Below are 23,727 nucleotides of genomic sequence, written 5' to 3'. Positions count from 1 at the left end.
CAGACTTTGAATCTGCTCCAGGTTATCGGTTCGAATCCGATAGCGGGTACGGACGTGTCTAAATTGGGCGGGCCCCTTCTGAATCTGAAGGAGCGGGAAGCTAGCCCTTCTTTTCTTTGGGGGCGGGTATAACTTAATGGTCAGAGTGTCAAATTGTGAATTTGAAAACACGGGTTCGAATCCCGTTACTCGCCAATTGAGTATAGAAACCAGAAACTCTATACTCCCCATGCATACGTGTGGGTCCTACATCTTTAACTCTGTTTTTCCTTACGGTTTTCCTTAACCAATAAACCCTCTTGTTTAGTATAGAAACATACCTTTTCATATTCTATACTCCCGCATGAATGAAGGCCTATAGTCTCCTAGCCTCCTGAGCTATACTGCGCTTCATCGATTAGGTAAAAAGCTGCTGTTACTTATTTCACTACCAGAGTTACTGTAGTAATTAGTAATGCAGATGAGAATGAGCGGGTGCGGGAATAAAGAGATTTTGCGGCCGTGCCATCTTCTCCGTAGTACTTGATCGCTGCTGCGCTTCGCCCTGAAAACAACAGAAATGGAAGGAATGGCTCAAAAGGTGGGTCCCTGAGGAAAGGAAAGGAAAGGAAAGGAAAGGAAAGGAAAGGAAAGGAAAGGAAAGGAAAGGAGTCGATAGCCGATTATGCCGCTTCTTCCGGATGACCCGGTTCATCAAACCAAACAGGTTCTTCATGCATGCATGCATGCATGCATGCATGAAGGCCTTCATGATGAACCGCCTTCTATATTGGCCTAGAATCAATTTGACTTCTTAAGGTTACTTCAAGTTCGAGACGGGGACCCCCCTTGGGCCTTTGTCGGCATGAGGTATCTCTGCATTATTCTATTACTTGCTAGTACAGCAATCAGCATTTTTTTTTGGCGGGCAGGCAGGCAGGCAGGCAGGCAGTAAGACGACATGGTTCTCCAATCCAATGTAGCTGCTATTCTCAGAGACGACCGGAAGTCGAGAGATAGCGAAGCACGCACGGAGGAGGTAGACATTTCTTTTATAAATCTCTGGCTGGAGGTTAGGTTCTTCTACACAAAAAAAACTTAAACCCTTAAACATAAACCGAGAGGCAAATTCAACACTACCATATCGTCGTTCGTCAACAGGTATAGCTTTACCCGCCGGCCGTGGAGCTGAACCAGATACTGGTAGGCCATAGCTACGTCTTTCTCAGTAATGACGTAGTCATCACGGGCGTAGTCGTGAAACCACTCCCCATAACCCGGCGGGGCGGTTCATGCGGCTGCCGACTGTACGGCGATTCGGGGAACTTATGTACCGCCTTAAACAGTACACAGAACAAATCACCCATCATAGTACACCAACTATCCGCAAGCTTGCGACCAAGTAACCGGGCGTTATATGGTATAACGCCGATGAACGGTTCATCCGGATGAAAACCAACCGGTTCATCAAACCCGCCCCTTTTTCATCATGAAGGCCTTCATGATGATGAAAACCGCTTCATCTTAGGACAGTTATCTGTTGCCGATTCATCCAGCCAGGTTGGTTAAATCTACAGAGTGCACACGAACGAAGTAACCTTAGGACCTGATTGTAGGTACCGTCGTCCCAAAGAATCCTCTCCAGAACACTCAATGCCCATTCATAGAACGAGTAAAGAATGTGCTAGGAGATGGAATTCAGCATCGCGAAGATACGGTTCTTTCCAGCCGCTTCCCTCTTCATTCATTCATTCATTCAGAGCGGAGAACAATTTTTTAGTAATAGAAACAGCAGTGGCTATTTTGGCTCACGTAGCTCAAAGGATAGAGCATTCCTATGTACCACCCGGGTTGGCGGGAAACTAGCCGGTTCGAGTCCGGTCGTGGGCTGGTGGGAGGAACAAGCAAGAATGGTTCAATACGGCGTCTAACAGGCAAATCAAGAATTTCACTTCGAATCCTGGACTTTAGCACCTTGCTGTTTATGGTGTTTCATGATCAGTATCGGAAACGAATGGAGAAGCGGTAGAACGTGCGGAACCGCATATTGGATTATTCTAGTGCGGCATGAAGCTGCTGGCGCCGAGTCGGCCGGATGAAAGCCGTTAGCGATGCTCCGCTTGTTCCCTGGCACGGGCGGCGCGCGAAGGCAACTTCCGCGTCGTAAGCACCGAGTTCGGTTTGTCGAGCAACTCAAGTGAGGCGAACCTAAAAAGGGAAGGAAGGGAGAAGGTCGTAAAGGTGGCCTCGTTATCTGTATCAGAGGTCAGAATAAATGAGTGCGGGAGAACCTGCCGTCCTCTACTTCCGATTTTGGTTATCTCACGAGCGAGCCAACGGTTCCCCGGGGGTTCTCGGAAACAAGAACGCGTTGGCGGGTCCTGGAGTGCCCGTCAAGAGCGCACGCGCATACCCCGCGGGGTAACTATTACGACCAGCACCCTCCGCATTTCGGCACAGTGGAACGTGTAACCGGCCCGAGGTTTCGTTTCAACTTACACTTGTTTCATGTTGGGATGGGTAGACCAACTGCCTGCCCGCAAGGGACAAACTAAATCCTCAGGTCGGGTGGGATGGCACTACTGGCAAATACTGTCTGGCAAAGACGCAGGCGCGAAGCGTGGTAGGCCCGCTAGCGTTTTTTTTGCTTGCCGAAAGCATACAAGAAAAGCCGGGACGGGAACCGACGAAACTACAGAAACGTAACCAAGCAAGCGGTCGAGCCGGGAGGGCCGGGTCATTTGACGGGAATGAGGAGGCCGATTTCTTCTGTTCAAGCTGCCTGCTGGAGAAAGGAGTGAGAATGAGGAGCCGGCCTTACCGCCGTGGCTAGGCCCACGGGTTGGTTCCTCCGGGCCCAAGGCCAGGGCCTTGGCGGGTTTACGGTGCGACGACAGGCGGCGGGCGCTGCCCACAGGGAGGATAATTTGCTTTCCCCCTCCCTCCAAGGGAAGTATCCTCTTTAACAACCAACAGAGGGACCCTGGAAGAGAGTTACGAAACAAGGGGGCGGGCAGCAATCCAATCGTACGCGCATAAGCTACCAAACGAGATACGTTTCACCAGCGAATGAACGCTGGGCCGCTGAACCCCACCTGACCTATAAAAAATGGCGCGAGCCGTATGCGGGGAGACTTGCACGTACGGTTCCGTTGGGGGGATCCGGCCAGCGAGGGACCGACGCCTACCCAACTAGGGGCACGGAAAAATTAATCGAGTATAAAACGTATTTCTAAGCTTTACCTCATTCTGATCGTTTGGAGGGCGACCGTGAAAAGTCACCGAATGAAGTCCTCCTGTGGGCACTGCAAAAACCCACGGCAGAGCGGATATTACTAATCGACGTATAGGATATGACGACGGCAACAGCATGTCATAAAAGGAGATAACCGGGAATAGCCAACTCTTAGCGTATCTCCAACTACACTCTTGAGTGGCAGTTGAACGGGGAGTATCGTGAATGCGAGATGCCAGCGGAACGATCAGCCGGACGTGTTGGGCAGCGCCGGGCTTTCTCCCTACCGCGTCTCTCCCTGTGTGTTGAGGATCCAAAGCGAGTGCACCGGGGATAAGGGAAACTGGGATTCAATATGGGCATAGCAAACATCTGAAGCGTAACCACACACTCACACGACCTTTGCCGCTTCACCCGGATGAACCGCTAGAGAAATAGGAGCATTCGGTGAAACCGGTGAACCGCACTTCCGGATAGATGTGTGGGACAGAGGGCTCATAGTACCTGCCTACCTTCTGCTTCGGGAACCGTGTAAGCATAGGGTGCTGCTAGTGTCGCAGAAGGGAAGGGAAGGGAAGGGAAGGGAAGGGAAGGGAAGGGAAGGGGCCTAAATTGGCGGACAGACCGACGCCGCACACTTGAGCAGCGCCGGGGGAAGCGGCCGAAGAAGCGGTTTTCATCATCCGGCAGAGTTTGTGCCAGTCGGAACGGGAATTGGCCAGTCAACCCCACACCCTTCGAAGATGTTGCCAGAATGACTTCCAGGGTCCTTCCGTCCTGGCCAGAGCACGGCTCAGCGCCTTCATGATGAACCGGATGAAAAAGGGGTTGGCGGGTTTGATGAACCGCTTTATCTCCCTCCCAATTCTGCTGTTTGCGAGGTAAAGAAGCGCTTGCCGCGCCCCGCACTCTCCCCAGCCCTTCGGGCCTTCGACCCACGTTCGCTGCTTTTTTGTTGACTTCACAAACGAAGGCTCTAGTCCTGATGTCATCTAAATGCTCATGGGCAGGAGTTCTTTGGCGAGGCGGAAACTAAACCATGATAACGCTTCGGGTAACTCAAGTTGGAGAGCCGTGTGATGGGTGACCATCCCGCACGGTTCAGAGAGCACTTGTGTATGTGATGCGAGTGAACGTGTGCAACACAGCAGCAGCACAGCTGGCATCGAGTAACTTTCAACCCTATCTACGTTCCCATGATGGCCTAAGAACACGCTTATCCTTCAGCTGTAGAGAGACCTTGCAATTGTGAGGTACCGTTATGAGCTTAATATATATGAGTGTTATTTTGTGAAACAACTTGAATCCCAAATTATTTACCTGCTTTAACTATTTATGTCATGGACGTGGGAGCATCAACTCTGTCTCCGTGGGCTTCTGAAGAGCGAGAAAAACTTTTGGAATCCTATGAAAGGGTCTCGGGAGCTAGGATGTACGCTAGTTATATATGACTAGGTGGAGTGGCATAAGATCTGCCTCTGGGCTTGAGTGGAGACACTTTTTCATTCACATAGTAATTTGCTTCTCGTATTGACGAATCGGAGGAAACGCCGACCAACAACCGTATCTGGAAATAATGATTAGTGGATATCGGTACCGTCACTGCATAGTAAGCTTTGGATCGGGGATTCAGTGGTGTAATGTTAAGAGGTTGTGCGACATGAAGACATCGATAGCAATATGGGGGAGGTTCCCATCGGGCAACGGTTCTGCCTGACCTTGCTCAAGCACGCTTTGACTGTAAAGACTTGGTGTGAAGCCTTGAGGGCAACGTCCCTCAAGATGGGGGCTGGGGTGAGCTGAAGAGGGGACAGCGTAAGCAAATGTGTATAAGCCTAGTAAAGCATGACCGAGGCAAGGCTAGGGCCATCTTCGACTGGTTAGTCTGACGGACCGTGAACGGATTCGCCTTTGGCCTCTGGGCACGTCGAAACCGCATGGGTTCACCGGGGTAGAGCACAGTCCGCCGAAATCGGCATAGGTTAGATGCCATTGATGGAACATGGTAAGCCCATATTCATCTGTGCGTCCGTAAGGGCTAGGCATGTAACGAGGTATGGGTGGAGAAAGACCCGAAAAGCAAGGGCCGAGCCTGCTTAGATAAGAGTACGTGACCTGACTTTTTGAATCAAATTGAATTGAAAGGTGGTAAAGTGGCACAAATCGATTAATTGAGGGAAGCATAAAGGCTTTAAGCAGCAGCACAGAGGGGCAAAGCAGCGCTCTAAGAAAGATGAACAACCTGCCGCCTTTTTTCATAAGATTGTGACGGTACGGAAGTATGGAGATCTAGAAAGAAATTGGCGGACTAGTAACTAGTCTTGGCCAACAACCTAGCACGCACGCACGCACGCACGCACGCACGCACGATGAAAGCCCTCAACCTACGCGCGCGTCGGAACTACATCCCTTTTGTTTGTTTGTTTGTTTGTTTGTTTGCTACGGATGTAGCGCGCGTTCTGACTCCACTGGTCACGGTCGCTCTCCGCCCGCCGCGGGCCACGCGGTAAGTGGCCTGAGGCAAGCAAAAAGATTTTTCTGTTTGTGCTGGCGGAAAATGAGCCAGCCGGATCGCCGCCAATCAATCCAAAATCTGGTGCTATGGACGCTCACGCATGAACCAGGAATGCCCTTCATCTCCAAGTGCCTGCAGACGCGTTACAGGGGCGGGCCTCTGGGAATGCATTCGAGCCGTATGAAGGGAAACTTTCACGTACGGCTCAGAGGGGGGGAAAGCCCTAGAAGGGGCCTACCTATCCCAACCGGGAGTATGCTGGGATTTGTGAAAAGCAGCACCTCACGATGTTCATGACTAATCGGATTCCGATGTACTAGTGGGTACCAGGGGAGATCGCCACGATCGTTATTGTATTCGCATTGAAGAGACGTGATAAAGTATTTGAATCATCGTATAACGTCCTAATTAAATGCTCAGCGGCACGATTAAAGCCGATGATCGTAAGCCATGTCCTTCATCATGACCTTAAATGAAATAATCTATGGAATCTCCAATTCACCATTTCAAACCTTATACAGAAGGGTTTTCTGTACCAGCTTTTTCTATCTATACTGTAGCTGAAGTACTTAAAGGAGAATCTGGTGTGTTCTCAGTCAGTAATGGAACTAATCGTCTTTATTGTTGTAAAATAAGAGCACCTGGCTTCGCCTATTTACAAGGACCTGACTTTACGTTCAAAAATCACATGCCAGCAGATGTGGCCACCATCATTGGTACTTAAGATACTGTGTCTGGAGAAGTGGATAGATGAAACTACTTAAAGCAGCACGCACAAATAGGAAACCCAAAAAATAAGATGCAGGTGAGAAGAGGGATACCCTTGTAGATCTGGGAAATAAAGATGATAAAGAAAGAAAGAATAGGTGCATGCTGGCCCAAGTAGGCACGCACGCACGCACGCACGCACGCACGCACTTCGGGATGGGGGCTTGATGAATCCCCCATCCCAACCGGAGGTATGGCTGAGCGGCTTAAGGCATTGGTTTGCTAAATCAACATACAATCTTCTTGTATCATGGGTTCGAATCCCATTTCCTCCGAGCGAGTGCGAAGCACGAGCGATGCGACAGTGACGTGATGGAAGAAACCCATACATTGCTTTTTGGGAATGCGGCAGTGGCCTGCCGGGAGAGACCTAGCCGGTAAGGGAGTGCTAGTTTTTGCTTCTTTTCTTTTCTTTTCTTGCGCGCTTGCTGCTTTTAAGGTAACATCAATGCTGCTTTAATAACCAGTAGTGCAAGTTCATTTGGACGGACAGCGGGAAATGCGATCAATAACACGTGGAGTTGGGTCTGCGGGCAAGCAAACATTCCCCCGCACAAGTAGATTGAATAGGAGTTGGCCGGCTTCTTTTTTTCTAAAATAAATTCCGATTCGCTAGAGAGAGATCAATTGCTTGCTTGCTTGCGGGGTGGAGTAAATGGCCAACTCGTCAGGCTCATGACCTGAAGACTGCGGGTTCAAACCCTGCCCCCGCACTACATGTTGTCAACAGTAAAAAAGCAAATGAAGATTATTGTATAATAATCCATGCTTAAGAATGGGAAACTAACGTGACTATTCATATTGTCAATTCGTTATCATTCGTGTTGTCAATGAGACGGTGACATTCCAATGAAGCGGTTTTCATCATCATGAAGGCCTTCATGCATGCATGAAGAACCTGTTTGGTTTGATGAACATGCCGGTTCATCATGCTTGCTGTTTAAAATACTCGTTAGGTGGTTCCGCTTTTCTTTTGGGGAAGGCGTGCGTTTCAGGCTTGCAGGGAAAAGTGCCATTTCCGAGTTCAAAGATTGCTGCTTTAAAGTGGAAAGAAAAGTGCAAAGCATCTTCTTGCCAGTGATTCATCAAGATTGCCGCCGGCTCGGTTTAAAGTGAAAAGAAAAGTGCTGCTTTGCTTTGCTTTGCTGGATTCGCAGATTATGGCCAGAAGATGATATTGCCTTCTTGCATGATCCTTCTGAATTTTACCAACGGAATTTCGAAATTCCAGCATTCAATTCTTTCCGCAATCTGAGCCGCATTAAAGATTATCGTATAATAATCCATGAATATTCAGGCCTTCTTGAAAGTTCAAAAGAAGAACTTTGGTAGCCATTTATATTACACTTTTTACCGCTTCTTCTTCTTCCGCAGTGCAGTTTTCTTGCGCTTCATGAAGAAAAGGTGCTGTTTGAAATTGTAGCTTGAATCTTATCGGAAAACTAACTCTAGGCCTTCTTGATGAACAGCTATGGATAATACGGCGGAAGTTGCTTGCGGGGAAGAACCAAGGTGGTGGATGAACCCGCTGCTTCATCAGCGCGATGAAGACGATTAACGCTACTTATCGGCTACGGTAAAGTCAGACGGCCCGATGGGGGAGTTGGTAGCAGAAGCTAGACAATTGCGGCGCGGCCCAACAAGAAAAGAAGCGGATTGACGTGGCCGTAGAAAGAATGGATAAATTTCTATGTGACCTACAGAAAACAGAGCCGGCGAGACTCCGAAGTATCGCCGGCACTCCGGGTAATTAGCTCAGTTGGTAGAGCGCCTCGTTTACACCGAGGGAGTCAGCGGTTCGAGTCCGTTATTGCCCATGGTTGTAAACTTGGTTATTAGGACGCCTTAGTTCCTATCAATCTAAAATAGAATGATCAATTACCACGCTTAACCTTTCTGGTCGGAGGGGCCAAAGAGGAGGCCCTGCGGTACAACCTATTTGTTTTCTGAAGGCGTTGCGTGCGATTTACAAAGACCTGAAAGCTTGGCACGCTTTCCCGTTGATTATTGATGGCTCGTGATCTTGTCGGGAAAGGGATGGATGTCTGAGCGGTTTAAAGAGTCGGTCTTGAAAACCGAAGTATTCGGAGAGATACCGGGGGTTCGAATCCCTCTCCATCCGTGAGTATGGTCATAAGTTAGCATTCCCACTTTCCCATCACCCTAACTTGATTTGGAAAGCATATAGGCATTCTATAAGCCTTCTATAAGAGCCTGAGAGGTTAAAAGGGATCGTCGTAAGCGGGCTCCATTGAGCAAGTCGCGCGTTTGCTTGCTTGCTTGCTTGCTTGCTTGCTTGCGGGAGAATCGAAAAATACGGGGTGGTGTTTCAGTTTCCTCTAATTGCTACGCCATCCGAGCCATTGGCGTTCTTAGCTCTATCCAGTTAGCAGTGAAAAAGGGTGGTTTCGAAATAAGAATCGATGTGCGGATATGATGGAATTGGTAGACATGCCAGGTTTAGGTTCTGGTGACCTTACTCAGTCGTGGGGGTTCAAATCCCTCTATCCGTAGCAGTTGGAACCTCAGAGTTATGCAATCATTAGGCCTCTAGTGAGAAATCAAATGGGTTTCTTCTCTCCCTTCAATCACTAAGCAGTCCTCCGTCGCCTGGAGAGTGATCCTCGAACGTGTATACGAGCCATCGTAATTACCCAATCACATATTTTAGGGCCCGAACCCGATCCAACGTACGTAGCCTCGAACCAATGAATCTGGTCACAAGAAACGAACGAAGCCCGAACCATACCTTCGAGACTGAACGACCCGAGGGGCTAACTGCCTGCCTGCAGAGACTGCACTTCCCAACTTTCTTTGGGAAAGGGACTGCCAAGAATCTGGTAAAAGAGTTCGAATGGTTCGGGGAACAATAGAAAGACGCTTTGGTTGCCATCGGACAACCTAAAGACCCGAACAGGGTTGATTTATATAGATCTGGTAATAGTGAAGATACTTTGTAGTTTGATATGAAGCAATCGTACACCGCCGTATAGAGTGGTAGGTCCTTATACACTCTCTTAAAATGGTTAACAACCAACGCAACCAAAGCAGCTGCTTTTGGTGAATGAAAGCAAAAGTAGCTTTAGATTCTATTCAAACTAGAATTCGTTTATTATTTAAAGATATGAGTTTGTTTGATCAAAGAAGAAAACAAGGTTTTCTTTGTATTAATAATATTTTCATTTATACCGCAATTTTTCTGCTGTCATACAATAGCATTAGAAAATGAGATATTGAAATTGAAAAAAAAGTGTTATAATGTAAGTTTAATGGTAAAGGCCGTGGCTATTTTGTTTTTCGATTAATTCAGACTCAAGAAAATCTGAGTCTGGGTCAATCTCTGTTGATAAACAATCTGACGGTAAAGATTTTAATAATAATAATTTAGACTCTGGAAAAGAGGCAATCCCTATTAATAAACAATCTAACAATAAAGATTCTAAAATATCGTAAGTATTTCAATCGTATATACATCGAAGGACGTTAAAATGTCTATTAGTTCTTTATCTTTCTTGAAGTGCGCAATAAACCTATCCTGCATGTTGGTTTGCCTTTTGTTGGTCAGCTTATCAATCAAAAAGGTCCAGCGAGTTATTATAGATTGATCTCTCGTCAACAAATTGTTCGATCATTTTTTGCAAGTATTCCTTCCTTCTCAAGAAATCCGCCGAATTTGTTTGGCCCAATCCATCGCTTATCATTAATCTTTCCTTACCTCTCTTTTCTTCGGCTTCAAGCTTAACCTTTGCTTCTTCGAGCAATTGGCACACGCACGGTTTGAACGTACAAATTCCTATTTGAATATATTTCTTATGAGATTTATCTAACGCTGACCGCCAGAACATTATTCTTGATAATAAAGTTAGAAGCAGGCAAAAGAAATTCTTCAACCTCTGCTTCGCTATCGCCGTCACTATAGGGCTCTTCGCAGTCCAGGTCATCAAGTTCCGCCACAGCGAAGGCCTGTAATCTGAGACATTGTACACAGGATCGATGGAGTCGAGCTAGCCGCTTCATCGTTGAGATTAACCTTGAAAGGGCACGCACGGTTTGTTGTTTGCAGAGTATTCTCCAGGAGCAACGGTGAATAAACTCTCTGGAAACGAATCTTCATTGTTGTTAGGTGTCTTTTTCCAATGACTTAACAATGCCGGCAAAGACTTACTCCGTTGTTTTTTAACAAGTTAGACAGGGAGGGTATAGTGCTTTTTGTGCTGCTTTTGTGCCCCCATGTCCGAGGGGCGGGCTCAGATGCCCCCAATTATCAGTAGGGAAGGGAGTGCGAACTTTCTTCATTAAATTCACGTAGCACCAAATTCACACCAGAATCGAATTCTCGCTTTCTTTTTTTTTGGCAGGTCTCATTGTCAATATTAGAATCATTAAGCATTCGAACGATGGATTACCAATTACTCGATTCTGCGATGTAGGGTGTGTGCTGCTAAAGTGTCTAACAGCTCTTGACCCCAGCTCATTACATGTTTTCAATGGTTCACCGCCACCTATAATGCGCGAAACTTCTATTGGCCTCTGCCGGTTTATGAAGATCATCCCTTCTTTTACGAACATTTCCCTTTCTTTGATAAGCATCCGGTATCTCAGCAGATGAACATTAATCCAAGCTCTGGCTATTTCTGCTCATAGTACGTCATTTGACAGCTGCTTCCATGATCCGACGAAAAGCTAAGGTTTCTTAACGTTCTTTGGCAATAATCTTGAGTACATTACGAGTAGTCCCTGCGATTCTCACTTTCTTGATTTCGCGAGTAGGCTTGACATTCTCTATGGCGTTAGCCAGGAGTGTGATAACATGAACATCGGGTTCAGTTCAGGAAAGACGAGAAGAAGTTTAGGAAACAATAACACGAGATTTTGTTCTTTTACCATCAATCATACAAAAGTGGACTAATTTCTTGATTAATCTTTTTTGTTTATTATCCACTCCCCAGATGTAGCTTAATCTCTCCGAGCAGCTGTATGTGCTTCCTTCACGGCCTCCCTTGGGTCTGGGTGACAAAAGCCCTGCTAGATGGGCGCAGAAATATTTGCAATGGGATCGAAGCGGATGGCTTTCCGTTCCAAAAGTTTCCGCCGGTCATTCTGAAAGTCTTCCCGAAAAATTAAACCGGTCTGAAGGCGATGAGCGAGAAAAGCAACCATTCCCTGATTTGACCTTTTTATTCGTATCGAATTCTTAGGTTTCTCTGTACCATGTTTTAGTCTGCCTCATCTTCAATCCGGGATTCCCTACGAATCTTTAACTCCTCGAATACGATGATAATTCACACCTAACGAATCTTTCACTCTACCTCCTCTAGCCGTAACCGCAGGATGCTCCTATGAATTATAACCCTCGCCAAAGATGTGAGCAATGATATTCCTTCAATTGCTTGAACGTGCCTTGGCTATCTTGCATAAAGCCAGATTAGGTTTTTTTAGTGTTCTTGTCGAAACACGCGGGCGTACCCCAAACTTTTAGAGACATTAATTCGAAGCTCAAGTACATGTTTTGTGACGTTTTGCCCTTCTACAATGACGAAGCAATTAATTTATGGTAGGCGTATTTCGCAATCTGTGTTTTTCCTTCTGCGTGCGGCCCCGAAAAGCGTTCATCATGCATCCGCCCGCTTGACACAGCACTCACCCCTTGACATAACCGAACGATTACCTTTCGGTTGGCGGTAAATCGTTTAGGTCAAGCAACCTGGACTCGCCACTACCGTACCTAGGGCCGTCCATTGCGATTATGCCGAGGGCGTCTGCCGTAAGCCTAGCAAAAGAAGAAGATATTGTTGTGATCTGGGAGGCGCGCGCCGTAGTAGCTGGGGTATCGGTTCTTTCCTCCTTTTATTTTCCCGGTCGGTGCTCTCACCCTCGAAGAAGCATCGATCGGACGATCGCAAGGCGGCATTCTGTTTACGAAATTTCCATCGGCGGGCGTGCGTGAGAGGGGTCTGGACGCCGTTTTCTTCCGACCAGAACCCCATTAATTATGACGTTCAACATCACAGTATGCTCAATTCATTGAGGTAGCCAGTCAAAGGCTACTGGAACGCCGAATACAGAAACTACCCGAGCTAATGATAAAGGCGGGAAGACTTTCCGTCCAAGTCTCATTGGTTAATCATAACAATGTCATAGAAATGCTGCGCAAACCCATATATATACGAACGGAAAGAAAATAACCTTTGTGCCAAACCAGATTGAGCCCGGAATTCCCTGGAAACTAGGAAGATCTAAAATGGATGGCCAACCTCCCGGGAAAGGCGGTGTACATAGACTAGGAGAGTGAGGGCGCGGCTCTGTGGCCCTTAGCCCAATAGGTGTATCCACACCCTTCTCAAAGAACCGTACGTGACACTCTCGCGTCATACGGCTCCGTCCCGGGAATATTGAGTTTCCTCTTCTCCAACCAATGCAACGTTTAGGTCTTCGAATCCGATCTCTCTCTCGCATGGATGTCTCGGTGGTGGTTGGCACAGCAGCAGCAGAGTGGGATCGACTTACAGTTCAGGCTGGCCTACAAGGCGGTTCATCAAACCCGCCAACCCCTTTTTCATCATGAAGGCCTTCATGATGAACCGGTTCATCGGCTTAGAGCCCGCATAGACGGAGAAAAATCTCTAAAGTGAGTGAGTCCCCAGGAGAACAATGAGAGGTAGGTGGTCAAAGGCCGAGCGAGAAAGTTCCTGCCTGCCTGCCTGCCTGCCTGCCGGGGGGAGAGATTGAAGCCACTCAACCTACAGAAAGGGCAGCTGAAAACAACCAACCGGGTTTGTGCTTGCTGCTGATAAGCACACTTTCTTTAGGTTTTAACCCAGCAGAGAGAATGCGATAGCATTAAAGTGGGTTGGCTACCAGACCAGGGTACTCCTCCCTCCTCTAACTTGGAATTGATAGCGGAGCGTTAGTAGGGAGCTGTGAGATACGGTGCTTTACCTTCTGACTCCGAGAACGAATTTTTGGAAATAAACAGTACCATCACTTCTCCCGCGGGCTCGAGCAAGGCGCCTGACAAGAGGCGCAGCGAGTCTTTCTCCGACCATTCCAAAAAGATCCCCTTTAACGTAACGTAACGAACAAGTTTTCAGCAGAAATCCCTCTTCGCTGGGGGTTAAGTCGCCTGGTTCAGACTCAATTTGCTCATGGGACGCCAGTAGCAAGCAAGCAAGCAAGCAGTCTCTCGTCCGCAACAGGAGTACATGGGGCTGCCGTTGTCTCGGTGATTCTGTTTTGCTAGCCTTTCAGACTAGTGTCTACCACTGTTGTTGGTGAGTCTTCTCTCCCAGGACCAGAATGATTACCCCTGTCCAATGAGTTTACATTCATCCCTGGATGTCGGGTACTGTTTCCTTCCCCGCCATCTTTGTAGCCGTCACCTGTAATCCGTGCAAGTGTGTCCGCACCCCCTGGAGGAAACGAGAAGGGATTTCTCGGAGCAACCCTCCCTGGTTCCAGACCTAAGAGCGCACTTTCCCATATGAGCATTCGATAGTATAGGTCTGGGGAAGAGTTGCGGGATAACCACCTGAGATATCCTCCTAATCTTAGATAGGTCGTCCGACGGGTTCGCGGTTCATTGCTGTGCTTACACACCAGGCTACCCCTCTTCGAAAGCTTCGCGGGACCTACTAGTCTTCAGATCGTCGCCCGGAGGAGTTTACTGCACAAAGCCCTTGAGGGGACGCTGGCTCCTGCAGGGAGCGGAAGCCCAACGAATGTCGGATGCAAGGCTCCGCACCTCATTAAGATCGTATTAGCATATTCTCCCGAAAGAGAGGGAGCAAATCCCATTAAAAGATATTCCGCATTATAGCCCACGACTGATTCAACTTCTACTTCTAGTAGATCAGACGGAGCTCGATTAGTTTCTACTGAGCGAAAGATAGAAAACAGAATCAATACGGAGAACAAGAGAATGCGAAACCATATCTGCTCTTACGCTATGACAATCTCACTAAAATTACAAAAACCTACACAAATTAGTGCAGTAATGATAATAGGACCAATAGATACTTCGTACAAAACCATTTAGACGGCAAATCATGATACTCCTGAAAAAGCATATTTGGAATAAGGAGTGAAGCTGCTTTTCCACCAATCAACAGGATCAGTGTACGCTGAGTCCTCTCCGAACCATACGAGCACGTCGCCGCGCATACGGCTCTCTACCCCAACAACTTGCTTTAGATCGCCCGGGAAACCCGCCCGTCGATGTTCCTTCCGTAGAGGCACATTGACACGTGGTTGGCGGGGAGGGCAAAGCCGTACGTGATAGTCTACCACCATCTGGCTTTCTTTTTCACTCCGAGAGGTCCGACGTAGTTGCAGGGGTTCGTCGTCTCCTGCTTCTCTGTCGTCCTCTTTAGTTTAGCGGAGTGGAAAATTCTGACTCAGCGCCTTCATGATGAACCGGCGCGCGCGCGCGCCTTCATGCATGATGATGAAAACCGCTTCTTTTCTTTTCTTTTCTTTTCTTCGGCCGCCATAAAGCAATGCTTTATAATACCTCGCTCCGTACCCTTCCGTCCCGTTTGGGCTTGGTTCTGGCCCCCCTCGAGTACGCCCGTTCTTGGCGGTCGTCCTCGTGGTTCGTTCCCAGCAGGCAGGACTCGAGAGGAGCGGGCCGGACGTCATAAATCCAGGTCCTGCGGTCTAGCCTTAGCCCTCGGTAAGCAGATCGATCGCTTCGTGTTCTCTCTCTGAATTTTGTGGTATGTCCTGTTCTTTTAGTTAAAACTGCTTGCTGGAGATCCACCAAACGACGATCAATTCTATTCCGCATTGAGTCAGGTTTCGGGGATTCGAGTTTGCAGATTGCGTTGAGTAGAATCTGCCGAAGCTAGGCAGACATCCAGACTCCTTTCCTGCTGCTAGAAGAAAACAACGTGGAAAAAGAAATAAAGACTTTCCTCTTCCCTGAAAACTAGCGTCTTCCCCGTGCGTGCGTGAGGGGCCCCTTTCGGGGCGGGTACTATGAGTCCTCTGACTACCTGCCAGAACAAAATCTGGCTGGGTTTCGCCGGTATCACCTACGGCTCTCATCCCAGATGTCCTGGAATGCAGTAAATCGGGATGTCGTTCAGTCTCTTGTCCCCAAGAGGATGGGTAATGTGCCTTCATGCAATGGTTGCTCCAATCCGATCTGGCCGGCAAGCAATCCCAGCTGGCAGAAAACAAGACAGCGTACAGTCGTTCGCTCGGCACAGAGGTACAAGGATAACTGTAGGTCGTTGGCTACCCAAGGAGACTTCAATTCGCTAGGACGGCACCTCATCCTGATCCACAAGGTTGGTTCTTCCACATGGTGTTGTTAGGTACTCCCTGGGAAGACAGGATCGACCTTCAACCATGCTTTTACGGCATGCTCTTCCTTTCTTCCTGAACTTCTTTGAACGTATCCCTATCCCCTTTTAGCCTCCTACACAAGAACCCCCCCTACCCTTCAAATCGCGAGTCAAGCCTATTACTAGTTCTGTCGAAGAGCCCTACACCCTGTATAGAGCAGATCATTCCACACTACAAACAATTTGACCACATGGGCGGGCCGGGCTGGCTGCTTTAGTACCACAGGTGACTGAACGGCCGCCCTACTAGACCGACCCACTGTAATAATCCCATAAACCCCTGGAGAAGATATAGCAAATAGATAGAATGTACCTACATTTGGATCCGACAATACCATACCATAATCAGAAAGTGTAACAGCCCGAGCAACCAAACTTAAATAGGGGTCAGTCAATGCTGCCCTCCAAACCGTACGTGGCAATCTTTTGTCATACAGCTCTCACTCGGAACACCTTAATTGCTTGCTTGCTTGCTTGCTTGCTTGCTTGCTTGCTGAGAGTATTGCCGTCCCTTCCGTTTCGAAGAATTGTTCCTTATTCTCAACGCCGGCCGGCCGCATACGTACTGGCCGCGTTGAACTAAGGTTTGTTCTGACTAGTTGCCTTCGCGGCTCGGCCAGGTTTCTGGCATTCCTCCCTCGCTACTATGCGACCTCTGAGACCGCGCATCGTTTACTAGACAATGCGAAGCGGTTACTTCCCGTGGTTGCTCTCTTTTCGTGTCTTTGCCTTTCGAGGACGGAGTAAGCGCTACGCACTTCCCTGCTTCGCCCCGTCAGAGCACCCAATGGTTACAGGTCTTTGCGCACCTGCTCGATTGTTTAAGTCAGTTCCTATGCTGGAATTACTTGTGGCTGGCTGTCCGGCAACCTTGACCGCTTCATGTGGAAGTCAAGGCTTTCGCCCAAACTGGGCCCTGGATTACTCCGCCACACACATACTGACGTATTCTGTTCGGGATACGTAGCCCTTACTCAGGCAGTAGGTACGTACCAAGTGAGTCAATCTAACCTTTCTCGCATCAGCTGAGAGACACCACCGAGGAGGGCTAAGCCGTCCTTCCTTCGGGGACCGGGGAAACCGCTTTGCCCGGCTTCGCCCCTTTCCGACTAACTGCTCGCGAACTCGATGGATTATTAGCCCAAGATGTTGTATTGGCCCGCCGTATATACTTCCAAGTCAAACATCTATGTTGGTTGTAGAAGGGTATTCTTCCGGAAAGAAAACGAGCCTCGCACGGCGCACCGTAGATGTAATTACCAGAACCATTACAGAAAGAAAGAAATTAGCACTTGGAGGTGGAATAGGTTCTTTTAAAATTGATTTCAAACCATCCGCTAAGAGTTATAACAACCCAGATGATCCCACCACATTAAGACCCTTTCAACGTTACATGGAAGCCATGACTTTACGTTCGACTGACACTGGAAAGACTACTCCTGGTAAAAGTAATATGATGATTCCAAAGATTTTAGCTAGGAGACGAAGGATATACGGCTTCGTTTCGTCAACTAAGATAGGTTTCAAGAAAATGCCTTCAAAGCAGCATTAGAGGGACTTGCGTTGGCTTTCTTTGCCAACACAAGGTCTGTTCTTGATATTTATGGCAGTTCTTTCTTTCGTTGGCCGTTAGCGGCGGAAAAAAGTAGTCAATGAAATAATGTCACTTGATAGGCCTCTGACAACGACGTTGCCGACAACCAACCTCTTGAGAAAGGTAGTAAGGATCAAGGTGTGGATGATGTTATTGATGTTGCGACCCAGACCGACATGGATGGTATTGATGTAGGAGTTCAGACGGATATCTTATTATACCAGCAGGTGCAACTACTCAATTTATTGAATTCTTACCGGGCCGTAAAGAGCAGCTCGGCATTGAGGGAAAGCAGGAACCCACCCCACGAGTTTCCTTGAACAGTCTGCAGGAATTGACAGAAAATCTTGTAGATAGAATGGCCGCCTTGACTTCCGAGGCTCGATGAAACGGGCTGGCTGCTATGAAACTGCCCAACCTACTTAACTCAGGGGTTAGAGTATCGCTTTCATACGGCGAAAGTCATTGGTTCGAATCCAGTAGTAGGTAACTTGATTTTTCATGCATGGTTTCACTAACCAAGTACCGAGTTCCGTGTTTTCCAGCTTGCATTCGTCGTGAGCCAGAGCCAGTCCTTTGTCGATGGAAGACTCGCGGATGAAGCGGTTCATTGCTGCTGCTTTCGTTCCGATACAAATTAGATAGACCGAGCACTATACATGCCGCTATTGCTTCTATGAAATAAAGTAAATGGGGGGAAGGTCGACCCGCTTTCTACCAGGCGTGCGGAAAGCGATGAAAACCTAACTAAACTAAAGGTCCAATTTTCTGGCTGCCTTATGGTTGAAGCAATGTTCGGTGGCCCGGCGACTAGTGGATGTGGGACGTGTAACTATCCGATTCTGAAACGAACGCCGATGGTCTCATTGACCCAATTTACCGAGAGAGAATTCCGCTAACCATCGTAAGGTGATTAGGTCTGCTGGTTTTCATCGGGGCGGTCCTATGAGATGATTAGAGTGTATCTCATCACATTCCAGATCTATCAAATAATCGATTGTAAAAGAGTAATGGATACGGAGAGTTTGACTCATTGAGAGTAGGGCGCAGAAAGTCAAGTCTTGCGATACTTCTCAAGCCAGCCCTTCGTGGTGCCTGACGGAATTGTCTAAAGCTGTTCTCGGCTCTGGTAACAGAGTTCGCTCCGAAGCTGTCTTGGCTTTTTTTTTGGCCCTCACCGCCTCATGAAGACGAATGAATGGGCCGCATAGATATTCTTCTGCTAATCTTCTCGAAAGCGGCGCAGTAGTAGCATCTAGGTGTGCAAATGGTTGTAGCGGGGGCTAGGTCAGTCAGATCATCCGCAGGTGCGCTTGAATGGAAGTTATTGATCTGGAATTCTTTCCTATAGAGACCTGGCCGGCCGGGAAGAACCAGTTGATAACCCACGGCTTGCTTGCTTGCTTGCTTGCTTGCTTGCTTGACGGCCGAAGAAGCGGTTTTCATCGGCATTCTACCTGCCAAAAAGAAAGCAGAGACTTCTGATTCCGCGATTTTGGGCGAAGCGGAAGATGTTGTCAATGAATAAAGGTACAGCTTGCTCGTTGACATCTCGGAAATATTCTGCCATTGTTGGGGCTAGGTTGAGCCAACTCTCATACGAGCTCTTCAACAGAGCTAGTCCGAAAAATTGATAAACGTTAAGAACAACCCTCTTTCATGCATGTTGGAACAAAACCCTTCAATTCATCACGGCTTACAGTCTACCGGAATAACCTGCCATTATTCTATCGATTTCCTAATGGATGAAGACATGACTGCATGAGATGTTCCAAGTTTCTCCGCCGCATGAACCGCCCCGCCGCTGAGGATTCTCATCAGAATCGTATTACTGCTTCCCAGAGAAGAACAGGTTTAACTGATGCTGTTCAAACAGGTATAGAATATTTCAATGGGGTATAGTATAGCGCTTGGTGTCATGGACTTTTAATTCATGGGAGGTAGTATGGGTTCCGTTTTAGGTAAGAAGATCACTCGCTTAATTGAATATGCCACGGATAAGTCTTTGCTAATAATCATTGTCTGTGCTTTCGAAGGGGCACGTATGCAAGAAGGGACGTTGAGCCTAATGCAAATGGCCGAGATTTCCGCCGCGCCGGCCGTCAAGCCGTTCTACAGATCCATCAAGTTCAGAGAAGATTATTCTATATATCAGTTCCCACCTATCTAACTACGAGTGGTGCTACTGCTAGTTTTGGTATGTTAGGGACATAATTATCGCTGAGTCCGAGGCATACATAGCATCTGCTGGGAAAAGGGTAATTGAATAAACGTTACGTCAAAAGATATCGGAAGCTTATCCTTCAGGGTAGGCGAAGCGTCATCCGTGCAGTCCCGGGGAAGTACTGGACCAATGGGATTTCTAAAGGACCAATCCTAGTACAGGGTGGTAGCGATTCCCATAGAGATCAATAAAAATGAGTTTTCTTTTGCAAAGCAAAAAGCACTAAGGGTCATATGATCATCTTATTGAGAAGAAAAGCAAAAAGCACTAAGGGTTATATGACCATCTTATTGAGAAGAAAAGCAAAAAGCTATAAATACAAGAAAAGAAGGGAATCTCACGAAACAGATTAGATAAAACATGGACATTATCAAAAAGTTTACAGAACGAACTGGAAAGAATACAGAACAAATTGGAAAGATTACAGCAGGCAGGCAGGCAGGCAGGCAGGCAGTTTGACGAAGACATTATCATAAACTTAGTTCGTTTACAGAATGAATTGCACGAGGATTCATCATGGCGATTCTTCGAGAGAACGACGCGGAGCTGTTACCGTTCTTTTCCGTAAAAACTTTTCTTCTGTTCTTGTCATTTTCGATCCTATAATACTTCGGGGCAGGGTCCGCCCCCGAAATTTAGTTGTATCAACCTAACCTTCTGCGCTAAACTAAATTAGAGCAACGAAAGTTGGTTGCTTTAGGCGAGCAACCTTGCCTTATTCTCTATCGGAGCGGGTCTTCCCCCGACAGCAAGCAATTGTCCGTCGCATACATAAATGAATATCGATATTACCACAAAATACAAAAAAGAAAAGAAGAATGCAATGAAATTGCTGATATTGTCCAAATAAAAAAAAGCACTAAGGCATATTTGGTTTGGTCATCTTTAGAGAATAATTCAGCTGGCAGTAGCTGAACTTTACCTAGTTGGTTGCTTTAGGGGATTAATTCCCTTATTCTCTATCGGAGCGGGTCTTCCCCCGAGAGCAAATGTCCGCCCCCTTTCCCCTCCGAGATTATGAGAAATGTTTCCCTTGCAAATATCAAGAAATTGAGTTGGTCGGCTCCTCCCAGGGCGGGCGGGGTCCATCTCCATCATCTGCAACACAAGAGAAGATCTCATATCTCTCTTCAACGGTGCTCCTGTCTCGTCTAAGGTAAGTCCTATAACCACCAAACCTTGTGCTCTCCCCTTCGCTATCACGTCTCTGTATCCTTTAGAGCGTATAGAATCCTCCAACATGTCACCAAACAAAATGTAGGTCAGGGGCTCTATAAAAATAGGATTGCTATCGCTGCCGCTTCTTCCTATAATAAGAGTTAGGGTGTACGTAAAGTTTAGGAAATGTCGGCTTAACGTTTTGCAAATTCAGAGGCGGCTCAAGTAACAAGAGTCAAAGAATGTATATGATACTAACCGTACATTTTTTTTGTTGGTGGCTCAGCGCGCGCTGTTAACCGCTTCATCCGCGATTGGTCTACGGTTCAAATCCTGCTTCCGCGGATGAAGCGGGGAGATTTACCCATTTCCGGAAGAAGCCGGCCGAAGAAAAGAAGCGGTTTTCATCATGCGGAAGCGGAAGCGGAAGCGGAAGCGGAAGCGGAAGCGGAAGAAGCGGTTGTCTTTCACTCATATGCCAAATCAAATCACGTTGGACTATAGCCCATCAATCAGTGAAGAATGAACTATCGTGCTTATTTCAAGCAAGCTCCAATAATTGATGAAAGAACCCATAGGTTGGTTTCCCGAGTCACGCATCGCAATATACTGGGCTTTCTAGTTCGGGGTTTAGCGATTTGCAATGTAACTTTTTGGGAATTCGTTTTGGCGTGGGTTACTGGACATGCTAGTTTGATGTATCCCATTCGATATCTTCGAACCCGAGAGTCGGTAAACTTGACTCCACAATGCTTACGAGAATTGGAATATTCTTCTTCATTATCGACAGATCGGTAGTTTCCGCCCCCGAATATTCTTTCACGAAATGAACCATCTTTCTCTGGTTTATGAGTCTTGTAATGCAACGTAGAAGGTTAATCAACTTGCCCAGGTCTCCATTCCATTAGGTAACTCTCTTTCGGCCCAACTGCGAATCTGTTCAGGAGAGGACAGTCCATCGTAAACAGCCATCCTTGATTATTCACGATGATCTTTCTAAACAAGCCCAAGCTTATCGACAAATCTCTCTGTTACTAAGAAGACCATCTAGCAAGAAGCATATCCGGGAGATGTTTTTCATTTACATTCTTGTCTTTTGGAAAGAGCGGCTAAATCAAGTCTCCAATTAGGTGAAGGTAGTATGACGGCTCTATCCATTGTTGCGGAAATGGAAGGGAAGAGAAAGCTTGTTCGCTTAAAGACTTCTATAAAGGGATATAAAGGGCGGGCAACCGAGACTTCTATTTACCCTTTTCTTAGCCTGACAAAACGCACTTCAGGAAAGGGGAATTGACCTTTCAAACCTCCCTTCCGCCGCGAAGGCGCTTTAGCGTAGTGACCTCCCTTCCTTCCCTCCAATAAATCCCTTTATAAATAGAAAAAGGTGGAATTTCATACTCTAATAGTAAGAATAAGTGTTCAGTAGGATCAAAACCACGAGCAAAAAGAAAGCGCACAGAAGCCTTGAGAGGAAAGGAAAGGAAAGGAAAGGAAAGGAAAGGAAAGGAAAGGAAAGGAAAGGAAAGGCGGTATCCTTGAGTAAAGGCGGAGAGTAGGTGCGAGCATTGAAGCTCAGGTTGGAACAAGAACTGGTCTTATTCTTTGTCGTCTTTCGGAGTATAGAAAGTTCGCGAAAGAGAGCCAATCCCTGATTACGTGTTTATAAAGAAACGGGGTACCGTCGTGCGTGGGGAGAATGCCGCCCGCCCTTCCGCGACGCTTACGTCTCCAATTAAGATCCCGCGTGCGTACAGGGAAGGGAAGGGAAGGGAAGGGAAGGGAAATCTGAAAAACAAATATTACCCAAAAACCTATCCACAGGGGGCAGGCTGTCCACCACACTTTACGCGAAATTTCCATAATTTGGTTTTGCGCTATTCTCGAGCCACTCGTCCGGAGCAGGTAGGCCACACCATTTGCTCAGGGTTGGTGCTAAGATCGGACAGATAGAGAGCTCTGTGGCTCTAGCTCAAAGAGGTTTCGGGTTTTAGTTGCATCTAGCGCATAATTGAGATTTGAACCTAATAATTCGCTGTTTAGGAGTGGATTTGAACCACTGACCCAAGGATTTTCAGTCCTTTGCTCTAACCAACTGAGCTACCTAAACCATGAGAGGAGTCACTACCAACTATTACTACGTCGTCATTGCCCTCTTTGGTCAGAGAAGTAGCCAATTTCTTTTGCATCTCTTAGTGATTGGAGATCGTATGCGCTACGCAGGCCATCTTCAGTAATGTTTTTTGGTTGATTGAGGGCCGTCTGACTTTACCGTAGCCGATAAGTAGCGTTAATCGTCTTCATCGCGCTGATGAAGCAGCGGGTTCATCCACCACCTTGGTTCTTCCCCGCAAGCAACTTCCGCCGTATTATCCATAGCTGTTCATCAAGAAGGCCTAGAGTTAGTTTTCCGATAAGATTCAAGCTACAATTTCAAACAGCACCTTTTCTTCATGAAGCGCAAGAAAACTGCACTGCGGAAGAAGAAGAAGCGGTAAAAAGTGTAATATAAATGGCTACCAAAGTTCTTCTTTTGAACTTTCAAGAAGGCCTGAATATTCATGGATTATTATACGATAATCTTTAATGCGGCTCAGATTGCGGAAAGAATTGAATGCTGGAATTTCGAAATTCCGTTGGTAAAATTCAGAAGGATCATGCAAGAAGGCAATATCATCTTCTGGCCATAATCTGCGAATCCAGCAAAGCAAAGCAAAGCAGCACTTTTCTTTTCACTTTAAACCGAGCCGGCGGCAATCTTGATGAATCACTGGCAAGAAGATGCTTTGCACTTTTCTTTCCACTTTAAAGCAGCAATCTTTTCACTCGGAAATGGCAAAAGAGCTTGGAAGAAGAATAGGCTAGGGACGGAGTCGAACCGTCATTCCAGGATTTGCAGTCCAATACATT

The 23,727-nt window shown here is 47.1% G+C and overlaps 1 protein-coding gene and 4 non-coding genes across 5 annotated transcripts; 3 read left to right on the top strand and 2 right to left on the bottom strand.

The window, feature by feature from the left end:
- Positions 1-122: 122 nt before the first annotated feature.
- On the top strand, positions 123-194 carry TRNAH-GUG (transfer RNA histidin (anticodon GUG)). Its single transcript has one exon. It is a non-coding gene; the product is annotated as a tRNA-His (tRNA).
- A 2,901-nt stretch (positions 195-3,095) lies between these two features.
- LOC147849013 (uncharacterized) lies at positions 3,096-4,822 on the bottom strand. Its single transcript, XM_087337877.1, is given in 7 exon segments — positions 3,096-3,429; positions 3,431-3,478; positions 3,480-3,557; positions 3,602-3,681; positions 3,684-3,722; positions 4,215-4,435; positions 4,818-4,822. Coding segments are annotated over 7 exon segments (729 nt in total). The 3' UTR covers positions 3,096-3,171.
- A 3,419-nt stretch (positions 4,823-8,241) lies between these two features.
- On the top strand, positions 8,242-8,314 carry TRNAV-UAC (transfer RNA valine (anticodon UAC)). Its single transcript has one exon. It is a non-coding gene; the product is annotated as a tRNA-Val (tRNA).
- Positions 8,315-8,532: 218 nt separating this feature from the next.
- Positions 8,533-8,619, top strand: TRNAS-UGA (transfer RNA serine (anticodon UGA)). Its single transcript has one exon. It is a non-coding gene; the product is annotated as a tRNA-Ser (tRNA).
- A 14,234-nt stretch (positions 8,620-22,853) lies between these two features.
- On the bottom strand, positions 22,854-22,927 carry TRNAF-GAA (transfer RNA phenylalanine (anticodon GAA)). The gene has a single exon. It is a non-coding gene; the product is annotated as a tRNA-Phe (tRNA).
- Between the last annotated feature and the right edge of the window lie 800 nt (positions 22,928-23,727).

Source organism: Azolla caroliniana, unplaced genomic scaffold (assembly GCF_043228905.1).
Source record: "Azolla caroliniana isolate FFs.n. ecotype wild unplaced genomic scaffold, voAzoCaro1.0.p SCAF_151, whole genome shotgun sequence".
NCBI classification, from domain to species: Eukaryota; Viridiplantae; Streptophyta; class Polypodiopsida; order Salviniales; family Salviniaceae; genus Azolla; species Azolla caroliniana.
The sequence above is the reverse complement of the archived record's forward strand: the minus strand, read 5'-3'. Positions and strand labels throughout refer to the sequence as shown.